This window comes from Magallana gigas, chromosome 4, assembly GCF_963853765.1.
Source record: "Magallana gigas chromosome 4, xbMagGiga1.1, whole genome shotgun sequence".
Taxonomy (NCBI): domain Eukaryota; kingdom Metazoa; phylum Mollusca; class Bivalvia; order Ostreida; family Ostreidae; genus Magallana; species Magallana gigas.
This window is the reverse complement of record NC_088856.1, coordinates 27,333,063-27,356,579: the sequence shown is the minus strand read 5'-3', so window position 1 is coordinate 27,356,579 and position 23,517 is coordinate 27,333,063. Positions and strand designations below refer to the sequence as shown.

The 23,517-nt window shown below is 32.6% G+C and overlaps 2 protein-coding genes and 1 long non-coding RNA gene across 5 annotated transcripts; 2 read left to right on the top strand and 1 right to left on the bottom strand.

Moving 5' to 3' along the window:
• The first annotated feature begins 615 nt into the window (after positions 1-615).
• On the top strand, positions 616-10,538 carry LOC105329048 (CXXC-type zinc finger protein 1). 3 transcript variants are annotated; one of them, XM_066081848.1, is made up of 16 exons: positions 616-682; positions 976-1,234; positions 1,614-1,714; positions 1,992-2,098; positions 2,330-2,422; positions 2,970-3,038; positions 3,527-3,612; positions 4,969-4,980; positions 5,782-5,863; positions 6,207-6,305; positions 6,557-6,726; positions 6,978-7,185; positions 7,761-7,868; positions 8,905-9,048; positions 9,421-9,573; positions 10,152-10,538. In XM_066081848.1, the coding sequence occupies exons 2-16, from the start codon at positions 1,110-1,112 to the stop codon at positions 10,293-10,295; spliced, it is 1,701 nt and encodes a 566-aa protein (XP_065937920.1). In that variant the 5' UTR covers positions 616-682; positions 976-1,109; the 3' UTR covers positions 10,296-10,538. The 3 variants fall into 3 exon arrangements, with proteins under 3 accessions (XP_065937920.1, XP_065937923.1, XP_065937922.1); XM_066081850.1 differs by having other exon boundaries at positions 635-688; XM_066081851.1 differs by lacking the exon at positions 4,969-4,980 and having other exon boundaries at positions 617-682.
• Positions 10,539-11,280: 742 nt separating this feature from the next.
• Positions 11,281-12,741, top strand: LOC136274606 (uncharacterized). The gene is made up of 2 exons (XR_010713043.1): positions 11,281-11,784; positions 12,203-12,741. It is a non-coding gene; the product is annotated as an uncharacterized lncRNA (long non-coding RNA).
• A 507-nt stretch (positions 12,742-13,248) lies between these two features.
• On the bottom strand, positions 13,249-18,883 carry LOC105329047 (large ribosomal subunit protein mL46). Its single transcript, XM_011430179.4, has 6 exons — positions 18,723-18,883; positions 17,995-18,211; positions 16,064-16,203; positions 14,576-14,718; positions 13,973-14,107; positions 13,249-13,424 (listed from the first exon to the last, which is right to left on the bottom strand). The coding sequence occupies exons 1-6, from the start codon at positions 18,805-18,807 to the stop codon at positions 13,272-13,274; spliced, it is 873 nt and encodes a 290-aa protein (XP_011428481.3). The 5' UTR covers positions 18,808-18,883; the 3' UTR covers positions 13,249-13,271.
• Positions 18,884-23,517: the final 4,634 nt, after the last annotated feature.

The following is a 23,517-nucleotide window of genomic DNA, read 5'->3' as shown; positions in this document are numbered from 1 at the left end:
ATTGACAATTACCATGTCGGCATATGTCATGAATATGAGTTACATAAAACAAAAACATTAAACATAGCATGCAAAAGTTAAACATTAACTAATAAATCTATTTTTTTCTAACCACCAACATTTCCAAAGTATTTCCAGAGACATTTACATGTACATACACATGTATATCTCTTAGCTTCGTTGTATTTCGAAGTAATTTACAAATGCATTCGATATTTATTTTAACGAGTAATCTTAAATAGATTTATCGCCTCCTAAAATTAACAGTAACGTGTTTTTTGTTTTGTTTTTTGTTTTTGTTTTTTTTTTGGTTTTTGGTTTTTTTGGTTTTTTTTTTGACAAATATCTTTTTATATACAAATCATTTTCTTACAAATCAATACCACAGGTAACAATTGCAAAATTTATCCAAATGAGAAAAACCAACCCCATCACGGAAATAAAAAGAGGAGAGGGGTTTTAGTTAAATTTGATTCATCAAATCGTGTCTCTCTGTTATATTTTGAAAGCCAGTCTCGCGTTACGGTTAGTCTCCGTAAGCAAACATACAGTAGTTATGGGTCTCTTACTCGCTTGATATCCCGGGAAAATATCGATATCGGTTCAGATTTTAAGAAAATTAAACGCTGCTTTGACCATGATGACGTCGATTTTAAGAGTTTCAGGAAAACCAAAATATTAGGTACATGTATGTATTTTTTCTCCCTAACTTCAAACTGTGAAGTAAATCCGACGATCACAGTTCTTTATGAACAAATATGATCGTGCAAAGACTAAGTAAAGGAAGCATTTCTTTTTCGGAGACGGCACAACGGAAGAACTTTGGATTGCAATGGTCGTTTTCATCAGTGTTCATATGAAAACAAATTGCTTGAATATATACTTATATCAGAACTAATTGTTTAAGGTGTTAAGATTGATCAACAATTTTATTTTCATTATCTCACTAGAACTTTCTGATCTTCATAATTTCAGGTAGATCCAGATGTCTGCATACCAAGAAATGGACGCTCTTTTCAGATGAGAAATAGTAAATACATATAATTTTAAGATTTGATACACTCTACCTTATCTGTCGTTGGTCAGTGTTGTCATCCCACTGTACAACAATGCTGCCAGAAAGACAAGCCAAGGTAGAACAGCTGATCCGAATCATGGACCACGAGGGGCCTGGAGGGGCGTACGAACAAGAGTACTGTATTTGTCGCTCAAAGGACAGCACCCGGTTCATGATGTAAGTGGTACACGGTTTTGATTTTGCCTCAAAATAAGCATTTTTAATATGTAACTTGTATATATTACATAAACAACTACCTCTACCAGCTGTGATTTATCAGTTAATTGTGAACATTTTTTTTGGGGGGGGGGGTGCATGTAGCAAATTTTTTTTTTTAATCACTTCAGAATCTATAAAATTATTTTTTTTTTCTGAAGTTAGTATTTATATTATTTAAAGCAGTTTCCAAGGTATTCTAAGTAAATTTGCTGCTAAGCATATGATTTAAATTCCTGGTAATATGATAGTGACAATACAAGATTCTGTATCACACAACATATTGTCTGTGGTTGGTACATGTCTGGAGGTTTTATTTTTTCTCTTTCCTCTTTGACAGTGGCTGTGACAATTGTGAGGAATGGTACCATGGAGACTGTATTGGAGTGACCCAGAAAGATGCAGAGCAGATCAAGCATTTCTATTGTGCATCTTGCCGAGGTTAGAGCTGTGTAACTTTAATTTTGGTTTATTCTATAAGGCAAAATTTGGATAAAAATATGATTAATGGTTTGAAAAATAATATGATATAATATCAAAGGTTGAAAATATTTTGCAGACACTTTCATAATTTAAGCAATGATTTTGAATTAGGCAGATCAGTATTAATAGTATAATTAATAGAGGAAACAAATATTAACCACATGTACATGTATGATGTTCCATAAATTTGACATTCTTTATGAGAATTTAGTTCATCTGTTTGTTACAATTTCAGAACAAGACCAAAGCCTGGAAATCAAATACAAACACAAGAAAAGTTCATCCAAAGAGAAGCACTCTTCCCACAAACATTCAAGTGACAGAGAATTCCGAAGTCGAGATGTAAATTTTCATTTTGGTTTCGCTGATTATCATTGTCTGTCTGCAATGCAGACTAGTTAATGGCAACAATTTTAATGTGTTTCAGCAAATAATTAAATAAAGTAACTGAAAATATTATAAATGAGTTTAAAGATTTTCAGAAAATTTTCTGTTTGATTTTCTCTTATTACGTTCATTCTGAAGGATTCTAGCAACAGTAAAAAATGTTCTATTATTACGTTTATTCTGAAGGATTCTAGCAATAAAAAGAAATCATCAAGGCGATGCGGTGAGTGTACAGCTTGTCACAGGACAGAGGATTGTGCAAGATGCGACTATTGCAAAGTAAGCTTTTTAAAAATTTCATTAATACCATCACTCATGAATTTGACATTAAAAATAAAATATGATATAGTTTGTAATAAATAAAAGTTCTTGCAATTTTCAAAATAGTGTCACCTTGAACCAGTGAAAATGTGTCAGTTTTAGTGAATAATTCAAATATTGCTTTAATTTGAATACTATGAATTTACTCTGTGACTCAGTTTTCTTTGATTTCATGCCCCTTACCTGTGAGTTAACATCCCGACAAATTATGAAAACCATGTGCAGTAGTAATTTAGTGACATTAAATATAAAAAAATATCCACAAAATTTTACCTCCACAACTCCCTAAAAATTTGACAAAATTTTGCTATCACAAATTCAAATGAATAGTTCAAAACTATTAGTAATGAAAATTAATTTATTGCTGCATGTACCATATTATGATGTCATAGTAATATACACATATTTATTTCAAATGTGTTGGCATGCATATCAAACACTCATGTTGAAAGAGTTTCCCCCCTTTGATTGCTTAATGCATATTTTTTTTTTTTTACTTTGACAGGATATGAAGAAATTTGGTGGACCAAACAAAATCAGACAGAAGTGTAGGCTCAGACAATGTCTTAATTTTGTAAGTGAATTATTTACCCAGAATCTATAAATTTTATAATACATACAATTATCATAAATCCATGTGGGGTTTTTAGCATGTTTCAAATTACATGTAAGTAAAGTGCGTAATGTGCAATATTCTTGTAAATCATTTTTTGGGTTTTTTTTTATATTTCACTGGTTTGCTTTCTGGCACAAAATGCCCATTAACTATGATGATTTCTGGATGTTTTATATTTTGAAATGTAAATTAATTATAAAAAAAGGGGATTATGAAAAAAGCAACGTTAAAAGCGTTGTATAAAATGAATATATGGAACATGTATAACAGTGGATGATGGAAGAAAACCAATGGGTTTTTTTTATAACAGATGTTTACTAAGTATATATTACTCAATATAAATTATTATAGAAGTTTATATAAACAAAGAAACTATACTTTCAATGAAATGTTTCTTTTTTATGTTAGTATTTAAGATTGTTCTTATTATTATCAATTATTTTCAGGGATTGAACATGACGAGCAAACGAACAGAAAAACAAGAATGTGTTCTGACCACAGAGACAGAGTCTATCAGAACAGAATACTACAGGTGAGGCTTGGATATAACTCTGCTGCTTCACAGAAAAATGTATTGCTGTATACAGAGTTATTTTTGCCCTGTGTTATATTTGCCCTTTCCCCACCTGTAAACAGTTTTTGCCCCATCTTAAATTTGCCCAGACACAGTCGTGTTAAAGTAAATACCTTTGTCTCATTACAATTCACCAGTCTTAAATTTGCCCACTAACAACAAGGGTGAAAGGGGTGAAAATAAAACGGGGGTGAATATTTCTGTCTATACAGTACTCATTATCCAGTACGGAACTATTTTTCATTATACATACTTCAATACATTTTTCATTTGTCACCAAAATTTACAAATGAAAAATCAAGATTTTAAATATGTGAAAGGAGCCTACAGATTTCTGAAATTTGGTATAAAAAGTCCTACAATTTTTCTTCATAAAAATAGTTAGGTCTTGATCTTACTATACCATCATACTAAAAATGTATGTGTTGACTAATATTTCATTCATTGATGAATACATATTAACTATTCCACCTCTATTTATAACTGCCCATTATCAAAACAATTTTTACCTCATTACGGCCATCAGTTTATAAATTCATCATTTTCTACATTCTGATTCACTGTTCCTTTAGTCCTTTGAGTCTGCAAACTCACCATTTTATGCACTCGTAAAAATACACTGCTCCATTCAATGGTTCACCTTCATCATTTCAAGCATTGCTTCTACCGATACTTATGTTTTTGTACAGGTACTCTAGATGTAGCTCAGCTATCTGGTATTCACATTTTATTAACCATGTATCAATTTATAAAACAATTCCCACATATTCCATTCATAGCTGCTTTTTCACCACTTCTTCTCTTTATCATCATTTGTTTAGAAACAGACTTATGGTTCCTCAACATTTTTAGGAAAAGTTTCTTGTAGACTTCTATATTCTATATGGAGGTAATATTCTAAAGAGGTATGGAATTCTAGCATGTATTGAACTTTTAAAAAAGAATTATATACCGGTATTCTTAAAAACTCAAGTCCCAGCTGTATTTGAACTAGAGACCTGCAGTTCAGTAGACCGACACTATACCCATTGTGCTACAGAGAAAGACAGAAATTTGGCAATATAAAGAATTTGCAATGGGTTGAAATTGCCATGTTCTGAACTACTGTGGTAAAAAGTAAGAGTCACTGGGTGTCAAGGACCCTTAAGGTGCAACCTTTAGTATTTTACACATCATGACAATTCTCATTGTTGAGATACGTACTTCCTGTGTCATATACATGTACACTGTATACCAGTATCTTAACATCATGGGTAATATGTTAATCTTTGTATACTGTAGTATTTTAGTTATTTTTTTTTATCCACATTGTAGAGTCATTAGTTGGTTAGTAGACATTTTAAAATATTCTTTACAGCTTTCAAATATCGTTTTCAATTTGCTGAAATGTGCATGCTGCGTACAATTTTTTCACACTTTATTTACTTGCAGTTAATCTTTAACATGTTTAATATTATTTTGCAATTTTTCATATCCCAATGTATTTGTACATGTAGCTGTATACATGTAATTTTGTGTTTTGATTTACATGTACTTTGCTGTACTCAAACATTGGAAAGTATTGTACGTTGCTTTTGATCATTTAATGCATTTTATTTTCATTTTATTTTCATTTTATTTTTGATATGAAGTTATAAAGGAAGGGATTATATACATGCAAATAGACAACACAATGTACTCTGTTTTTTATGCAGTAAAATGGGAGAAACAGGCTCTCAAATCACACACAATTTACATATAACTGTGGGCTTTTTATTGTAACAGTTGCAAAAGGTGATTGAATTTGCATGATTGTTTTCTTTGTTGAGGTAGAAAGTTTTTGTTTTCTTTTTACTTCAATTTATTTGAATAAAACATGTCCCTGTAAGGAAGTTTCCAGCATTTTTTTTCAAATACTCAAAGATTATTTTTTTATTTTTTTTTATTTTTGAGAGAGAGAGAAAGTACACTTGAATTCTATTACAACTCTTATAAAAAACTAATGTGTATCTCATATAAAATTAAGGCTAGAATTGTATTTTTGATTAAACCTTCATGTACTAATATATTTATTTACACATAAATAAAATGATAGAGCATATTTGACAAGATAACATACATGTATGGTGTTGATGTTTTTTCCCACAGTGGACCGCATGATGACGATGATTTTATGGATGTGGACGATGACCCAGATTATAGCTCAGAAAACATTGAGAAATCCCCTAAGGTAATTCAATCCCATACATGTATACAACTTTATCCACATGAATGCTACTGCCTGTGTAAAGTTAATGGACTCTTTTGTGCAGAAATTGAATGTGAAGTTCACTTATATAACCATAGACAAGAGGTCTATTTATGTACTTTGAAACCGTACTGCTTTGTGTATTAAAATATGTCTTAATTTAGAATGGCCAAAGAGGCACCAATTTTTCATCTCAGTAAATTAAGTATGTGCAGTGCATGTAAATTTGCTTAATACCTGAAAATTACAAATTTTAATAAAAATAATTAGATAAAAGTTGTCATTTGAGTTTTGGAAATGGAAAGGTGTTCGTATTCTTCTTCAGGGAAAGAGAGGGAGAAAGAAGAGCATGTCAGAGAGCGGTTCTGCAAAGAAGAAGTATAAGAAACGGGGACGCAAGCACTCACCAGAAAAGAAAACAAAGGTAGGAGTACAGAGGAAATTCTTCTGAATAAAATGTCTTTAAATATCCTTAGACAAAATTGGCAAATGTTTAACATATATGATAAATGTACCACTTTTATCAAGAGGGACGGGCAATTTTAGATAATTTTTGTGTTTAAAAGTTGTAGTGTTGAATTTTGATACTGTTTATTAACAGCAATACATATTCAGATACATTGTATTTGATTGTTTTTACATTATAATATTGAATGTGTTCTTGACATTTTGTAGAAAGCCAAAGAAAATGCTTCAGAATTGAAGAGAAAGAGGTCAGAAATAGAAGAAGTCAGGCAGAGTGAAATAGATGAGCCCCGGCAGTGTTTTGGACCAGGATGTATCGAGCCTGCCCGATCGAATTCCAAATACTGTTCTGATGAGTGTGGTCTCAAACTAGCAAAAAGGTACAATATTAAATAGGGTATTTTTAGTCAGATTTGTAATTAACTATGTGGCTGTTATCTAAAAAAAATTCTACTGCTTAAAGATTATAATGATGTATGGGTCTTTTGTCCATAACAATTTTTTTTGTTATAAAATTCTATCACCAACTTGGCAAAAGAATATGTAAAAATTAATTTTAAAATGTTCAAAATAAGAATTCTTGTGATGTACATGTACTAGTATTAAATTACGCGTGTTATTTTTTTTCCAGTCGGATATACGAACTCCTACCCCCAAAGATACAGCAATGGCAGAGCAGTCCGTGCGTGACGGAGGAGAACAACAACAAGATGCTGGAGAAAATACGGCGCGAACAGCTGGAGTGTCGGCAGAAACTGGCGCAGCTGGATCTCAAACATCAGGAACTGGATGGAGTCATCGAACGAGCCAAGAATGTCTCCATCGCCCCGGAACAAGACGTAAGGCAGCATGGAGGAATTTGATAAATTTAAAATTTACGTTTAAGTTTTAGAGTTTGTGTAAGTATGGGTAATATTTCAGAAATAAAATCAGTATGAAAGAATTTGATTCATTGTTTTTAAGCTTAAAATTTCAGAAAATGTGTAAGGGTAATGTTTGCAGATACTCAAAGTATAGTGTCAAAGTGTAGAAAATACATATTCATGTATATTATTGTTGCTCACAACAAAATGCATTGAACTTCCAATCTGTTTATGTTGGGATATACTGTAAACAAATTGAATGTGTACAATATTTAGTGAAAACTGATTTTTTAACAAATTAGTGTGGATTGAATTAGCATATATTTCTTATACTTAAATAACTGTATGGCATTTTGTTTGGTACTTGATTAAGTGGCATCTACTCTTTGCAAAAAGCATATTATAGAAATTCATTGGATTTTCAATATTCCAATTGAAGACTTCTAAATATAAAGCTTTAAAATTCTGATTTTCTGCTATTATTTCATATCATAGAAATGTAAGGAATAATTGGTATCTGATTTAACAAGTTTCTTTTTTTCTTTAATCAGGAAAAAGACAATGAAGATGATTTGGAGTTGAGTTTGTACTGTGTTACGTGTGGAGCTGAATTAAACCAGAAAGGAGCACTACGCCACATGGAGAAATGCTTCTCCAAGGTCTGTGTACATGCATCGCACAGAAATACATGAAGTTTTAGTAATTTCGTAATAACACAATAATATTACACTCCATATGTACTTCCTCATCATCTACATGTTCACAAGTGCATGTCACACTTTATTGTTATTTGCATGTACTGTAGATTCCTTATTTTACGCGTGTACTTAATTCCGCGATTCAACCATTTTCTGTCAAATTGCGAGAATATAAAATCACGAACGTCAATTTTTTTTTATCATAGTTTAATGTAGTTTTCATCTGTCCAAAAATTAAAAGCGAGATTTTAAAATTCATGAGCTGTGCTTCTCGCGATTTTATGCGGATTTTAATTCTTAATTAGTAGTATAGATTTAGGAATCTACAGTACAGTAAAACTCGTTTAGTACGAACACGGATATTGCGAATTTACGGATATAGCGAAGTCATCTTGGATCCCCAGCTATGTAATTTTAATGAATTTCTTATACGGTTATAACGAATTACGGATATAACGAAGTAATTTCTTAGGTCCCAGTGACTTCGTTATAACAGAGTTTTGCTGTATATGAACTTGCTCCTCATCTTTAGACCGGCAAACATTTATGTGTACATGTATTTCTTTAAATGGTGGCAGTATTAGTATACTCCTGATATGGTAGAGGTGCAATACCAAAAACATTTGATCATCATGTACATTTACAAGTATGTCCTGATCTATCTGCTATTAAATGTACCTGTATTTCAACTTTCCCATTTCTAAATTTTATTGACGTCGTCATATCACGGAATGGTATAGCTTTATGTTCCATTACAGTAACTGATTTTGAGTATGCTGAGACCAAAAATTATACTAGATTATGGAAATGCATACAATAAAAGTTGTTTGGAAACTTCATAAATATATAATTTATGCATTAATGAATTGATAATGATGGAATGTTCTGGATCCCAAAATATCGAGTAAAGGAGCACACAAAATTGAATACCTTTGACCGTTTTAAACGTTTAAACAGTATTCAGGTTATTTATTGTCTTATTGTGATATATTTACAGTTTGAAGCCCAGACTTCGTTCGGTTCAATATACAAGACGAGAATCGAGGGCAACTCCATGTTTTGTGACTATTACAATGCGCAGCAGAAGGTTTACTGTAAACGACTGAAGGTCCTGTGTCCAGAGCACACAAAAGAACCCAAGGTACATGTATTTTGCTGGATAGATTCATAGACAAAATTTGATACTGGAACAAAATTTACCTTGTGCATGCACAAAGTTGTAGTACAGTGTTGGTGCCTGACAATATATACGTACATGTACATGAAGAGATTTATACTGCCTAAATTTGAATGCAATGGCATTAATTGTTGAGTTCTTGAAATAAAGGCAATATGAGTTTTTAAATCATGATTTCTTGCTGTTGCTAGCATATGTAATAGTTCTGTTAACTATTAGGCTTTCATCAGCAATGTTAGACCACTATTAAAAAGCATTATCATCCAATACATTGATTTTTATTCTAATACATGTAATTCTAGGCCTGTATTTTGACTTGACCCCCGTTTGTTCTAGGTGGGGCCAGAGGAAGTGTGTGGTTGCCCGCTTGTTATCCATGTGTTTCAAGAAACAGGAGAGATTTGCAGGGTCCCCAAGAAGAAGTGTAACAAACATTACTGCTGGGAGAAGTTACGGAGGGCCGAGATAGATCTGGAGCGGGTTAGACAGGTATACTGTTTGTGGACGACTACTTTATACCCAAAGATTGACTGATTTGGATTTACTCTCTACTTTATGAACTTTATAATATAGATATTGAAGGAGAAAACAAACTTGTGTATTGCTTATATTGACTCATATTTAAAAGTTTACATACTGATTACATGTAGGTGCAAGGTCATTGAGTTCAAGGTCAACTTAATTCTATTGAAGGGACCTGGACACAATTTGAGATGAAAATTTTATTTTCAATTTTTTTTGTTTAAAATAATTTCCTTGAGTATTTTGAACGATTCACGAAAATTTCAATGAGGAAGGAAGTTGCTATGTAAACGGAGCTCATTTGAGTCTTATATTTGTTTACAAATAATGTATTAAAAGTTAAGAAATTACCATTTCTTTGACAAAATACCTTGAAGCAAACAAGAATAGTGATTGAACATGTTCAATGTGTTTATAAATAATTTTATCAACAAAAAGCAACTTTAGATTGAAACTCAAACCAATATAACACAGATGTAAACAATAACAGAACTTGATTTCTTTGATCTTGATTGTAAAACAAAGGCTCTCTTCCTCTTTAACAGTGGCTGAAGCTGGACGACCTATTTGAGCAGGAGAGAAACATCCGAGTGTCCATGGCCAATCGCGTGGGGGTACTGGGGCTGATGCTCCATCAGACGGTGGATCACGATCCAATGAATCCGATCCGCCCTCCAACCATGGAATAACATCCAATCCACATTAATCCAACAGCGGATAAGGGCATTGCATCCAGTCCATTAACTCTTGTTATGATGTGTTCACCTTTTACTTAATAATATTGACTCAAAATATATATTATATATATATTTTTTCAATCATTCATGAAGGTCTCAATTTTAAATCAATGAACATGTACTATAATGAAAATACATGTGTATTTTTTTCTTGGCATATGTTTTTTTTTTCATTAAAATTATTGATATTGAATAGAAAAGTGTTTGTCATCTTTTTTCTCTAAATTAATTGTAGCACAATCTGATATATTCTCATTTACTTTTGAAATACATGTAAATGATCCATGTTATTGGTTCCATTGTGGGCATCAACTCAGTAATAGGTGTGCCAGTCATCTTATTCACAGAGATACAGGTTCCTGTGAAATCATTAGATTTCATGGTGGCTCAATTTTTGTGGAATTTGTGAGGTCCTCTCATCCACGAATCAATAAAAAGGGTAATAAAGTAACTTTTTCTTTTGTACTGCCCGTACCAAACATTCTAACAAATGCTCATGAGCAGCTCATGAGAAGCACATGAGAATCTAGTTAGAAATGTATGCAAATTAGGTAGGAATTCATTTTGCTCATGTGCAGATTGTTAGTCTCTGTTAGGGAGGAAAATACTAACCAAAATGCACATGTGCAAAAATTTGCTCACCTGATTGCTCATGAGCAAAATTCTATTCGAATTGCTCATGTAAGCAACAGGCTATACAGATACATTGACGGTAGATTTTTTTTTCTAAGTTCAACTTTCTCACGTGAGCAAGAGGTTAGGAAATTGGACTTAGTCAGTATATGCAGTGTCAAAGTTAAATCAAATTGAAAAAAAAAATACGTCCGTTTTCCTCACGTAAGCAATTGCAAAATTTTGTTAACAAGTACATTTTGACACCCCCTCCCCCACCCCATTTTTTTTTTTTTCGTGAACACAAAACTGTCCGTTTTTTTTTTTTTTGGTAACGTTATATTCTTTAATTTTTATTCCTAAATTCAATTATCACTCAACTTACTATTTAGATATGAGAATCTGACAAAACCGCTTGATATTGTGATTTTTCGTAAGCTGTTTGTTTCTACTTTTACTTTTGTTTTAATGTAAAGTTACCCGCTAGTCTGGTTCTCGCTCCCGCCCAAAACGAAGTAAATAACGCAGTGGCAGGGGAACCAGTCTAAGCTACGCGCGCGCTCATTGGTCGATTAAATGCCAGCCGCCAATTTTCATATTCGATTCCGCCATGTTGTCTACCATCATAGATGACGGTGAAATGAATTAAAAAGGGAATTATCTGATTCTGTACGGTACTACCGGTTGATAAGGTTAAAAACTACGTTGTCAATGGGGTATTCGTCTATGGAGTGTTTTAGTGTGAAAAATCCACGGCTGAACAGAGGAAGAATCTGAATGAATGAATCGAGTGTCGACACCCCCTGCATCTTCTGTATGAGCACTTCAAGTAAGTTTAGCGTTAACTTGTTAAAATATATTCTTTGAATCACTTGAATGGCAGTTAAACGTGTTTGTAATTAGAATGAATATGAAACGAAATACTGTGATCTTAGCATCTACATTTAAAACGGGGTTAAACAATTTACAACTGACCATCGGGCAAATACCGGTGTATCAAATGTAATAAAACACACGTTATTTTTTTCTTTGACATTTTACTTGACAATAATTTCTAACTACATATTTTTTATTATTAACACTGATTAACGATTTTATGACACGGAGAAAAGAGTTCATGTTTTCTTGTGTAGAATCTGATAATATTGATAGTTGCAGTATTATATAATGATTTTCTTAAAAACTGCTTGAAATATGAAAACTTTTAACAATTTCACTGATATCAAATTTATTTATCTTTCCAATAGGCCTGCCCTGAGTTGCACAGACCTGAAGAAAACCATGAAAAGCTCGCTGATTTTATGAATGATGCAACAAAAAAAGTGAAGACGTAATTTAAGTAATGGAGAAGTTATACATGCTGAAGTCTGGTTGTGTCAATTTGGATATTATTGTGATGTTCTGGTAGTCAGCCGTTTGTGTGGTTTACAGTTTATGTGTGAAATCAGAGAGCATGTGAGACACGAGACTGTAAAAAAAAGGACATTTGGAATGTTGGAGACGAATGCCTCGATCGATTGTAATGCAGCCAGTGTTGGTGCAGCACTTATGAACTACTTTGTATGGTTAAATTGAACTTTGCCTACTGTGAACTGTGATTTTTTTTCCAAGTCCGTCTGTGAGATACACTGCTTTGAGTGATCAAACTGCAATACAAGTTTCAACATGCCAGCATTTATTATTGGTTAACTTTCTAAAGATTTATGTAAATGTAATGTTAAACAATGTATGAAATTGTATTTTCAAAATGACTGATGTAAATATATATTGATGATTTTAATTTCAATTTTTGTCCATTGTCTTTGAAGTGAGCAACTGTTGCACATGAGCCTCATGAGTCTCATAAGCCTCATGAGCCTCATGTGAGCAAAACTCTTGGTGAGCAGGTCTATTCCTCACGTGAGCAAAAAATGCTTGTGTGCAGAATTTTTCTCACGTGAGCATTTTACCTAATTTGCATGTTAAATTGCACATAAGACTCACATGAGCAACTCACGTGAGGAAATCTTGTTAGTCCTCACGTGAGCTGCTCATGAGCAAATTGTGAGAATGTTTTGGTATGGGAGAGAAAAGAGAATATACGAAATTTTAAACGTCCCCACCAACCTGTAAAATTAAAGTAATCCACAAAAACTGCCATGAAATTTAATGATTCCACAGTATATGTACTAATAACTTTTTTGTGGGTTTGAAATACAAAATCAGCAGAATTTCCTTATAGAATTTTGACTTGGTGTGGGTATTTGTTGATCAAAGTGAATTTAAATAGAAATGTGAGAATAAACAAGGCAAGAATATTTACATGAATTTATTCTATTAATAAATGATAAACTTATTTAACACTCGAGAAGTTGTTCGACCTAGATACTGTCTTAATTCCTTGGGGGTCACCCAGGCATAATCCAATACACTATTATCCTCATTTGGAATCACTGGACCACCTCTGTATTCAGCCTTATAGATGAAGACCTGAAAAAAAAAAAAAAAACATTCCTGTCAAAATTTGCTAAAATTATACCAATCTATAAACATGTACCCAGTACCTAGCATATTAATCTAGGAATATGGATGGAATCATTCTTCGTGTATTATGATGTGATCAAACACGGTCGGGAGTGATCAAATTAAACCCAAAGGACATTGTGATACATGTAGATTTGATCAGGCCAGACTGTATTTGATCACCTTATACAATTCAAAGAATGATTCCTTATTACTTATATTTAATATTTAATTTTCAGCAATTGAACAAATAAATATTTGAATTATAATTTTTAAAATGTATTGGACCATATATTACAAAAATTGTTGCAGACAACAAAGACATTGGAAACTGTAAACATTTGGGTTTAAACTGCTGCTCAGAGGTAAATGAAATGAAATTACGGTAGATTTTTTTATTTGAATTTTAATGTACATGCACTTGTATACAGAGCATTAAAAGAAGAGATATAAAACGACACAAGGAGGAGGCCTTTTGAAATAGAGACAAAGAATGGGAGATCACTGGTACTCACTTTGTGACCATTTAATTTAGTTTCTTCCCTCTTTTCTCTTCCGTAGTTCTTGATCTGGTAACCACTAGGGGCATTCCCGAAAACTCGGAATTTTAAGTCGGTTCCACAGTTACTGGTGAGGGCTTGTTCTGCCACCTTATAAAAAAAATTCTGTTAACAACCCATCAATTGACAAATGCCTCTCTCAATAATTATCATTCATTAAAGATAAATAGATTAAATCAGAATATATCTGATGTACCTGGTGTATTATTTAATACAGGGTTTTTTTTTCAGCATTATAATAAAACATTGTTAATTAAGCATACCAAAATTGAAATATTGAGTTTAAGACTTAAGTTTAGTGTGGGGGTTTTTTTTGTACTAGATACATTTGATAATTAAATATTTTCCCATTTTAAAGGAAAATAAGAATTAATGTAAAATTTGAGACCATTAAAAATTCCTGGCATTTCATATGAATAACAAAACCATGTGAACGAAAATAATCCTGTTACCTACATTCAGTTTTGAGTTCACATTTCTACAGTGAACTTGTACATGTAAATCTAAAGCTATAAACAGCCTAAATGCTGTACACCCGGAGTGTCCTAACACACTTACTTCTCTCATGGAGAGGCCCGGTGTGTAATTCATGGTGGGTAAATACCACCACTCTTTTCCATCTACGACCTGCTTCAGTAACAGAACGAGTGATTGGTCCAGCTTTCTGTCCGTCGACCTCATATCATTACTCTTGTCAGCCTCTGAGAAAAAAAGTAAATTCAGGAATTTAAAAAGTTGTTTTTTTTTCCAAATTCAACTTTTGCCTTTTGATATTTTAATGATACACTTTCGATTAATGCTGGTACCTGTAAATGTATTTATTAAAGGTCCAAATAACACGTGTTCGTGTTTATTTACACCTGTAATCTATTGGTTAGTTGTTGGTCACCTTGTCAGGTGACATTTAAATATTCATTGCACGGGTTTTAACTGACCGATGTTAGCGCGGAAAGTTATATAGCAATTCGAAGGCTCTTTTCAGTGCAGATAACCTTATTCCCACCCACCCGCCCTTGCTTTTGATGTTTATTGGAATATTATGTTAAAATATTGTTCTATTTTGTAGAAATGAAAATAAAGAAGAAAACCATGTATTTAGATTTGTGTAATAAGTAAACTGCACTTCAGAGCGCTTCACATCCTAATATATGTGTTTGTGTTTTATTTTATAAATTATTTATGTTCGTTTGAGTGGAACGAATAAGAACATAATAAGATACTGTGAAAGATTGATCATCAAAACAGAATAAAACGTTTATAAGTTTAACTTTGTTCTCTTGAACATCAGATATGTCATTAGAAGTCCAAACCACTGTTTCTTGATATGAATTTCAACTTTAACATACCTCAAATCCTTGCATATCTTGATGTTTTTCTTGGCATGTTAAAACTTATTTTTTCACCCCTTTACCATTACTGCTAGACAGAACTGCTCTTTTGCAAGACAAATTTACTTAGTATCTAATGAATAAATATTCATACTCAGACCCTCCCAGCCCCCGTAAAAAAAATTTCTGGATCCGAACATGACGATTATCCACTTGTTAAAATATCACCAAACTACGGGTACATGTATATATCAAAGTATCAATTTACCTCAGCAAAAGAGAAGTACGACAGTTATCAGGTACAGTATATCAGGTATCAGTTAAAGCAATATATATGAGCTGTATTTTTTAGAATTTTATTTTGCTGCTAAAACTTGCTAGTATGATAAGTCTGCACGTAACTTAAAATTTTAAGATAAATAATTAATATGAAAAAATCATCAATTTTTGCCAGAAGAAAGATTTCTCTTGTAAGGAATATATAGCACATCAATTTTTGTACAGGACGACAATAATTCAATTTTGCTCCAATTAAAGCTTCATGGCTTTTCCCTCAAAAATATAACTAACAGAAATTTTAAAACCATGATATTTTTTTCATTATTGTAGAAAATAACATTTTCGTAAAAAAAAATTTCAACATGAAAATTGCAGCACATATTGCTTTAACTGCACAGCACATTATAAAAATAAGAAAACATTGGCCTGATTTACATACCAGTCTCTCTATCTGCAGGTGTAAACTGAGCTAGTTCCTTGCTCCAAAGCTCTTCTTTATCCTGCATAGTTTGTATGGGTATGTTTCTGAGATGGAGCGGGGTATCTAAGACATTCTTCTTCTGTATTGCTAGTCTTTCTCTGAAACCAGGAAGAAACTGTTTTTTAATTTGATGGCTTCATCCAACTGTTACGAAACATTTCATCATTCTCTACCTTTACATGTATGTTAATTAGCAGCACACATGGGCAAAGAGTGAAAATCAAGAAAAAAAAAATTAATTCAAATTAGCTGTAATATAATGTATTGTCCAATGAATATAATGATAAAATTTCTCATGATTTCACACTTGCTACCTTTTTAATGGCTTACATAGTTACAATGAATTTTCCTTTTTGTTTTTGTTTTTACATGGGAAGTGAGAAATAATAACAGACCAGACTGAGATCAAACTACACCCCCTGATTATCTAGGTGCTTAACTGAGTTAACTCGTGCCAGTATTCAGGCCAGTCTGACTGTCACATTCCTCTCCCTAAAATGATCTTTGCTCTCAAAGATCACCCCAGCTTTTTCCCCTCGCAGGAGTTAACATGTCAGTTCTATATAGGGTTAGGCAAGACACCGAATGTATCAGGATGAGAGAAATAATGACAGGAAAGACTGGGATTCTAACCCAAGTCCCCTGACAGGGTATGACACTAAGGCACGTCCGACCGACTTTGTCTAGTAAATGATAGGTCCGGTCGGGGTAAAATGTCTGTGCACTAGACCGACTGGTCGTGTGAAAAAAAAATAAATGTGCACATAACTTTAAAAGCACCTTTTCCTATAAAAGGCATAAATTCTACAAACTACCGTAATTTAAGTACAACCCAATGACTAACCTAGGAGATGATGTAGGCGAAATACTCGCTTTTTGATTGGTTACTTCGCCGGAATTTCCTCCGAAAGAAAAGTTCAAGTCACCCTGTACACTGAGTTCACAATCGTGTATGTTAACCCAGATGCAATAAATTAATAATTATCTAATTCTAAAGACATCTTCTCAGACTAAGTTAACGCCTGTTGTAATTAATAAGTCGAGACGGGTGATGCAACCACATGCTGTGCAAAACGATGTTGATTACTTTTAGGCTGGACCCAGTGTTGATCTTTCAGTTGGTTGGTTAGTTGTAATTAGTTAATAACTCTGCCAAATTAATGCTAAATAATCATAAAGTTTGATTACAGTTATTTTAAAAAAAAAAAAAGATCCTCAACATACGAGTTGATTAAATTGAATCTTAAATAAGGTTTGAATGATTCATTATTGGTAAAGATAAACCAATACAATTACAGGAAAAAGGAGTCTTTAATATTTGGTGTTTGTTGTTACTTTTAGTCTATTTTTGTCAAAATTGGTCAGGGCTAGTGGTAAAGCAGTCAGGGCTAATGAAACATTGCTGAGGTAGCCCTACTGGTCTAGTAGTTCACAAACATAATGTCAAACCCTGCCTGAACCTCTAGTCAGGTGCTCTATCAAGTTACTAGTAACTGCATGCAGAGCTATCTGGCACCAAAATTCGAGCCTGTCTGACCGTCATCTTCATCCCCCTAAAATGATCTTTGCCTTCGAAGATCACCCAATGATCTCCCCCTAGCAGGAGTTAACCTGTTAGTTCCAGGGTTTGGCATGGCATAAAAGTAATGGGATGGGTGAAATAATGACAGATCAGACTGGAATGTAAACCAGGGCCCCCTGAATTTTACCCATAGTCAGATTTCCTTAATTTTTTTGTAGGTTTTCGAGGTCAACAATTTTTTAAGAAAATTTTCCCTCATAAAATTCTTCATTTATAAAATAAAATTTGCCAATTATGTTTCAATTCATTTGTAACAAAGATTTACATACATTATAATTTACAATTCCACATTGTGATAAAGACTTACTCTTCTTTCTTTTTAGTAATCTCATACTCCGAGAGCAGACTTTGTTCAACTTCTTGTTGTAACTTGTACTCTTTGTATTCTTGTTCGAGCCTGGTCATTTTCGGGGTAATAACTGGGAGTCTCTCTAGGTATAGTGCCCCTGCTAGTCCCCATTTCTCTGCCGTAGCCTCTGTTGTCTTTGCAGCTGAGCTCTGACTGTAATTTCTGTGTTGTGAGGCTGGAAAAAAAAATTCTGATACAAACAACCACATATAGGGATCTATCTGTACATTCAAAATGAAATTGACATCTGCAAATAACGTTAGTTATGTCTTTGTAAATTATGTCTTTGCTGCAATAAAGTATCCCTCTCTGATTTTTTTATCTGACGTTTCCCGCCCCAAAAAAATAATAAAGGGAGAGAGCTACTTTATTGCAGATAAGTAAATGTTAAACACGTTCTTTAAAAATTCTGTAGATCTTTAAGTTTAACTATAATTATAATTAATTATATATATGTATAACCTCTCAAAGGTCTTGTTGATTGGTGTCGCTAATTTTTCCTTCATAATTTATTTTCAAAATAATTGTTACAGCATTTTGAGCTTTTATTTTCCATCATGTTTCTATCGACATGGTTGCATGCGAGTAGAGAAAATTCGGGCTACATATTGCACACCTATGCGTGGCCACACAATATCATCTTCGACGTATTCAATTTGTGAGCATGAATTTTTGAAATTGCTTACCTCTAACCAAGCAACTTGGTCTGTGTTTAATAAGTTTTGGTATCGCTGCAAGCACAGCCTGTGTTCTCGACGAAGACATTTTCATAACACAAATTTGAATTATCTCCCTTTCAGAGGAACTCTTCTGTTAGATAATGGCGGATCTAAGGGTGCGATATACATGTCATTTAGGAATATAGATAGGAACTGATAGATAATGCATTTCGATTTATAAATACATACCTCACTCCGGTTATTTCTTCCATAACATATGGCTAGGGTCCTGGGGGGAAATGGTAACATGGTGGGGGGGGGGGGGGGGGGGGGGGCTGAAACACGAATGCCACGCACCCCTCTATTTTTTTTTGGGGGGGGGGGTACTTTGTCTGTTATATCGATCTTTTCTCTATTTTTTTTTTTCATTTTACACTTTGATTTATCAAGTACTAGAGATCGGCAATCGATGGAACGTTAGATCATCGATTTGCCGATTGGAAATTATTCTATCTAGAATCTATCGAATATATAATTATACATGTACTGCAGTTTTTTAGCATTTCAGGCATCTCCATCCACTTACTTTTATTTCGCAATACGGTGTTTTCAGTACAAGTTCTCCTAATCAGTAAGTACCTTAAGATGTATAGCACTTGTAATGTGAATATCTAGGCCATTGCCTGCATTCAACAGTACGTGGTCATCTAGGCCTATATAGCTTATTAAAACGGACCGACTACCAAAACAGACGGAAACAGCAACTAAATGCAATTTACACTGTATTGATAATTGCTAAATTCCTGCGTGGCCATTATATAACTTGGCAAACACTCAAAACAATTTAAGGTAGTTGAATTTCTTTTTTACAAAAAATATCAGTGCCATGTCCAAGTTTGCAATATTTGATCTTTTCCATTGTATATTGTATAAATTTTCTATTTGTATTCAATAACTTTTATGTCAATTCTGTAATTTTCCATCTGAATTGTATAGTTCTCATTTGTAGTTCTACTCTATAGTTTTTTTTATTGCAATAAATGTATTATTTTGCATTTGCATTTATTTAGAAATGCTAGGGTTTCTGGATGGGTAACATCTGTCCCGGTGTAACAAAGAATTTTGACCCGGGTTGAAAATTGACCCGGGGGTCATTTTTCAACGTTGAATATTGAGACGAAAGGTGTTGAATAAAGACCCTAATCCGTTGAAAATTGACCCACATCGTTGAATTTTGATCATGAAACCGGTTCAAAATTCAACAGCAAAGAAGCACAAATTAACGAATCAATATTTATAACTTGAGTTTATTTAATTAAAAATTATCAATTTTTACACATTTATTCTTTAGATTTACATATTCACATGTTTCAAATTGGGGGAGGGGGGGGGGGGCAAAAAATGAGACTTCAAGGATTATTTTTCGAATTTACATAGTATCCTTTTAAATATGTAAAAACTATTTTATTCATAATAAACTGTTCGTGTATTGTTGTTTTGTGTGATATCTATATTTCAAAAAAGATGTTTTTTTTTTTAAGAATACTTGTATTTGTATACATGGGTACACTTTAAACTATTCAATTCAATAACATTCCTTTTTTAAACTTGGTTTTACATTCACCCAGTAAATTGAAACTTTGATATTGTTCATTGCAAATTTTCTGGATGGGTGTAAATACAAAATTTACAGTATGTCATATTGTGATTTTTGTTTTTGCACCCACTGAGTTTGTTAAAACGGTGATTATCTGTGTTTAGTCGAATAAAATAAATCAAAACTGTTGACGACTTGTTGGATAAAAATATGACAACCATTCATTTATTATTTTGACAGGGAAATATTCTGACTTCTTCAAATTAAGCACAGGTACCTGACGTTATATCTTTTTGTCTTAATATAAATATATATATATATACCCGTTACTTAATAAAACAGTATTGAGGTTATATTTTCTTATAATTATAAAAATATACAATGTCAGCTAGGTGACTGTGGGTTGAATTGCCTGAAAAGTAACGATACAGTCAATATTCTTTAGATAGAGATTATGACAAGTCTAAACTTTAAATTCTGTCACATGAAGGAATGAAAATCGATTCTGTCAAAAATTATTATAGCCTGACTCGCCCTTCCATTTCGAAGCAAACGGTCATCTTCTAAACTTTATTTACATAGTAGGCCTATTGTATTAATAAATGAATATTATATTTTCAGTCTCAAATTTAAATGATAAATCGGACATATAAAATTAAAATAAACTAGCCATGTCCGCATATGTATTGGACAGTATGAAAATTTTAAAACTGAAACTTTCAAACATGTGCATGATTGTACATTTAAACCGTGTGGAGTAAGCTCCAGTTCATATCAAAACTTTGAAGTTGGGGTCAATTCTCAACAGGATCAATTTTCAACGTGTCGAGGTCATCAGAGTTTAGAAAAATCTTTCTCATACCGTTGAAAAATGACCCCGGGTATAAATTTCACGATTTTGGTCTCAATTTTCAACGTTGAAAAAGGACCCCCCGGGTAAATATTCAACGTTGAAAAATGACCCCCGGGTCAATTTTAGTAGAAGTTACTGTTGTGAATGAACCGAAAGTTATTATTATTTTTTTTTTTTGAACGATATTTCATCTATTTAAGAAAATAACAAATGCCATGTAACAATGTCATTTTGCATTTACGATGAAATTTGATTTGGGATAATTAATATACATTTATATACAAGTAAATCAAATTAACAAACATTACATTTACCTACAATTATTATCATTATTTATTCAACTTTAAGCCATAAGCTCCTCAGTATTTTACAAGTATAAACATATGTAAGGCACGCAAAATGCGGAACCAGTAGGCTTCAGAGAATCTCTGCAGAGCGTGCATTCTCGCTATGGAGAACAACATACAGCTTTAAAATATAATTACATCATATAAAATATTGTGAGATATACAATAGATAATTATATATAATACTGAAAATATGAGTTAACAGTTGAGATAGAAAAAAAAATTGGTATAGTTTTAGCTAGAGCATTGAATTTCTGAACATAGTTGCATAGCAAAAATATTTACCAAGGTTACATAAATCTTTGGTATTGTTTGAACTAAATAAGTTTAAGCACAGATGGTTTTTAATTAACATAATAATTCTTAATGTATTTTTATCTGATTTGTTAAGTGGGAATTTTAACACAAAGTGAAAACATCTTCAATGTCGTTGTGAATACAAAAAATACATTTCCTTTCATTTCTGGCAATGTTTTTAAATCTTCCAGACCCAGTTAAACAATAAAATGCTTTCTTTGGTGATTCATTCTGGATATGAAGGTAGCGACATTGCAGAAAAAATACATAACCCGCGTTAGTAGTAAAAGTTAATCTTTCTTTTAACTAATTAATAAATTGATTATGAAAAGCCAGTAAAATTCACTAAATTATAAATTACTGTTAATAAGTACGTTAGCTAAAAGAAACAGCCAAATCGTCTCCTGTGAGACTTTGAGTCTGACATCATCATGATTATTTCTTGCAGTCCGTGATTTTTCTTAGGTCGCTGTAGGCTTCGACCAGTCGATAAACGGGCGGGTCAATTTCAGTCCCGTCAATTTTTTGTCAATTTCAGCCGCTGTAGATTTCGACCAATTGATAAATGGGGCGTGTAAATTTCAGTCTGACTGTTTCTTTAGAAATATGAATTAACTTTACGTTTCCGTAAGAAATAGATGAAATAATACTTGGTAGATGTAAATATTTGCTAATGAATATGAATGAGATTTTAATTTATATTTTGTAATGCATCTTCTAAATTTTAGGTACAGATTTGAGTATAAAAGACTGCATGCAAAAATTATCGATCAAATGTGAAAAAAAAAACATTTTGGAGAATTATTGATAACAGCATACAATTCCTGACAATAAACATATATTATTCTTTTCTTCATAATTGGAAAATGTTTTTGGAACACAAGGTATTCTTGGTGTTCCCAAAATTCCTCAAGACCCATAATATACAATTCTGACCTAATAAATGCTGTCCAATTGGAGCATATGTATGACCTTTTGGCTTTACAGTCTATGATAAGATTTACATAACAGGATTTTAAAATACATTTTATGGTTCCAAGTAGTTTAAACCAGTACTCTATCATTCTAATAATACTATGATTCCCTGTGTTTCTTACGGAAACTTATATAGTTAATTCATAGCTCTATAGAAACAGCTAAACTGAAATCTACACGCCCGTTTATCTTTTGGTCGAAACCTACAGTGACATTAGAAAAATCACGGACAGCACGGAATAATCATGATAAAGTCAGACTCAAAATCCCATAGGAGACGGTAACTTGGCTGTTTTTTTAGCTATAAAAAATATAGCATACTGATGTACATCATGTATATTTACAGTAATTCAGTAAATTTTACTTTTTTCAATAAATTATAAATTAATGTTAAAAGAAAGATGTAAATACATGTATAAACAATAAATTGTTTGGTTATGAATGTAGCGATAATTGCAGAAAAATTTACATAACCTGCTTACATGGATTATGTATTTTTATTATTATTTTTTTTTGCAATGTCGCCACCTTCATAACCCGTTTAAATATGCTTGTCGGAGATTTGCGGAGACATTCGAGCGTCTGGTTGAACGAGACTGCATTAATTATCACCCACATGTATGCAGTAGTGGGGAAATGAAATAAAATGTTTTCATCGAAATGTACTGTAGCAGACGATCATGAATATCAACATCTAAGCACAAACGTCTGAATTAAAGAGATTCCATTTCTTCTGGAGATATCAGAAATATA

Excerpts from the sequence above, each read along its gene's own strand:
- LOC105329048 (XM_066081848.1), top strand. The coding sequence starts at position 1,110 with ATGCTGCCAGAAAGACAAGCCAAGGTAGAACAGCTGATCCGAATCATG. Across the intron at positions 3,039-3,526 it reads TCAGACAATGTCTTAATTTT|GGATTGAACATGACGAGCAA; the intron begins GTAAGTGAATTA and ends AATTATTTTCAG. Across the intron at positions 9,049-9,420 it reads AGCACACAAAAGAACCCAAG|GTGGGGCCAGAGGAAGTGTG; the intron begins GTACATGTATTT and ends CGTTTGTTCTAG.
- LOC105329047 (XM_011430179.4), bottom strand. The coding sequence starts at position 18,807 with ATGAAAATGTCTTCGTCGAGAACACAGGCTGTGCTTGCAGCGATACCA. Across the intron at positions 16,204-17,994 it reads ATTACTAAAAAGAAAGAAGA|AGAAAGACTAGCAATACAGA; the intron begins GTAAGTCTTTAT and ends TCCTGGTTTCAG. Across the intron at positions 14,719-16,063 it reads ACCTGCAGATAGAGAGACTG|AGGCTGACAAGAGTAATGAT; the intron begins GTATGTAAATCA and ends TTTTTTTCTCAG.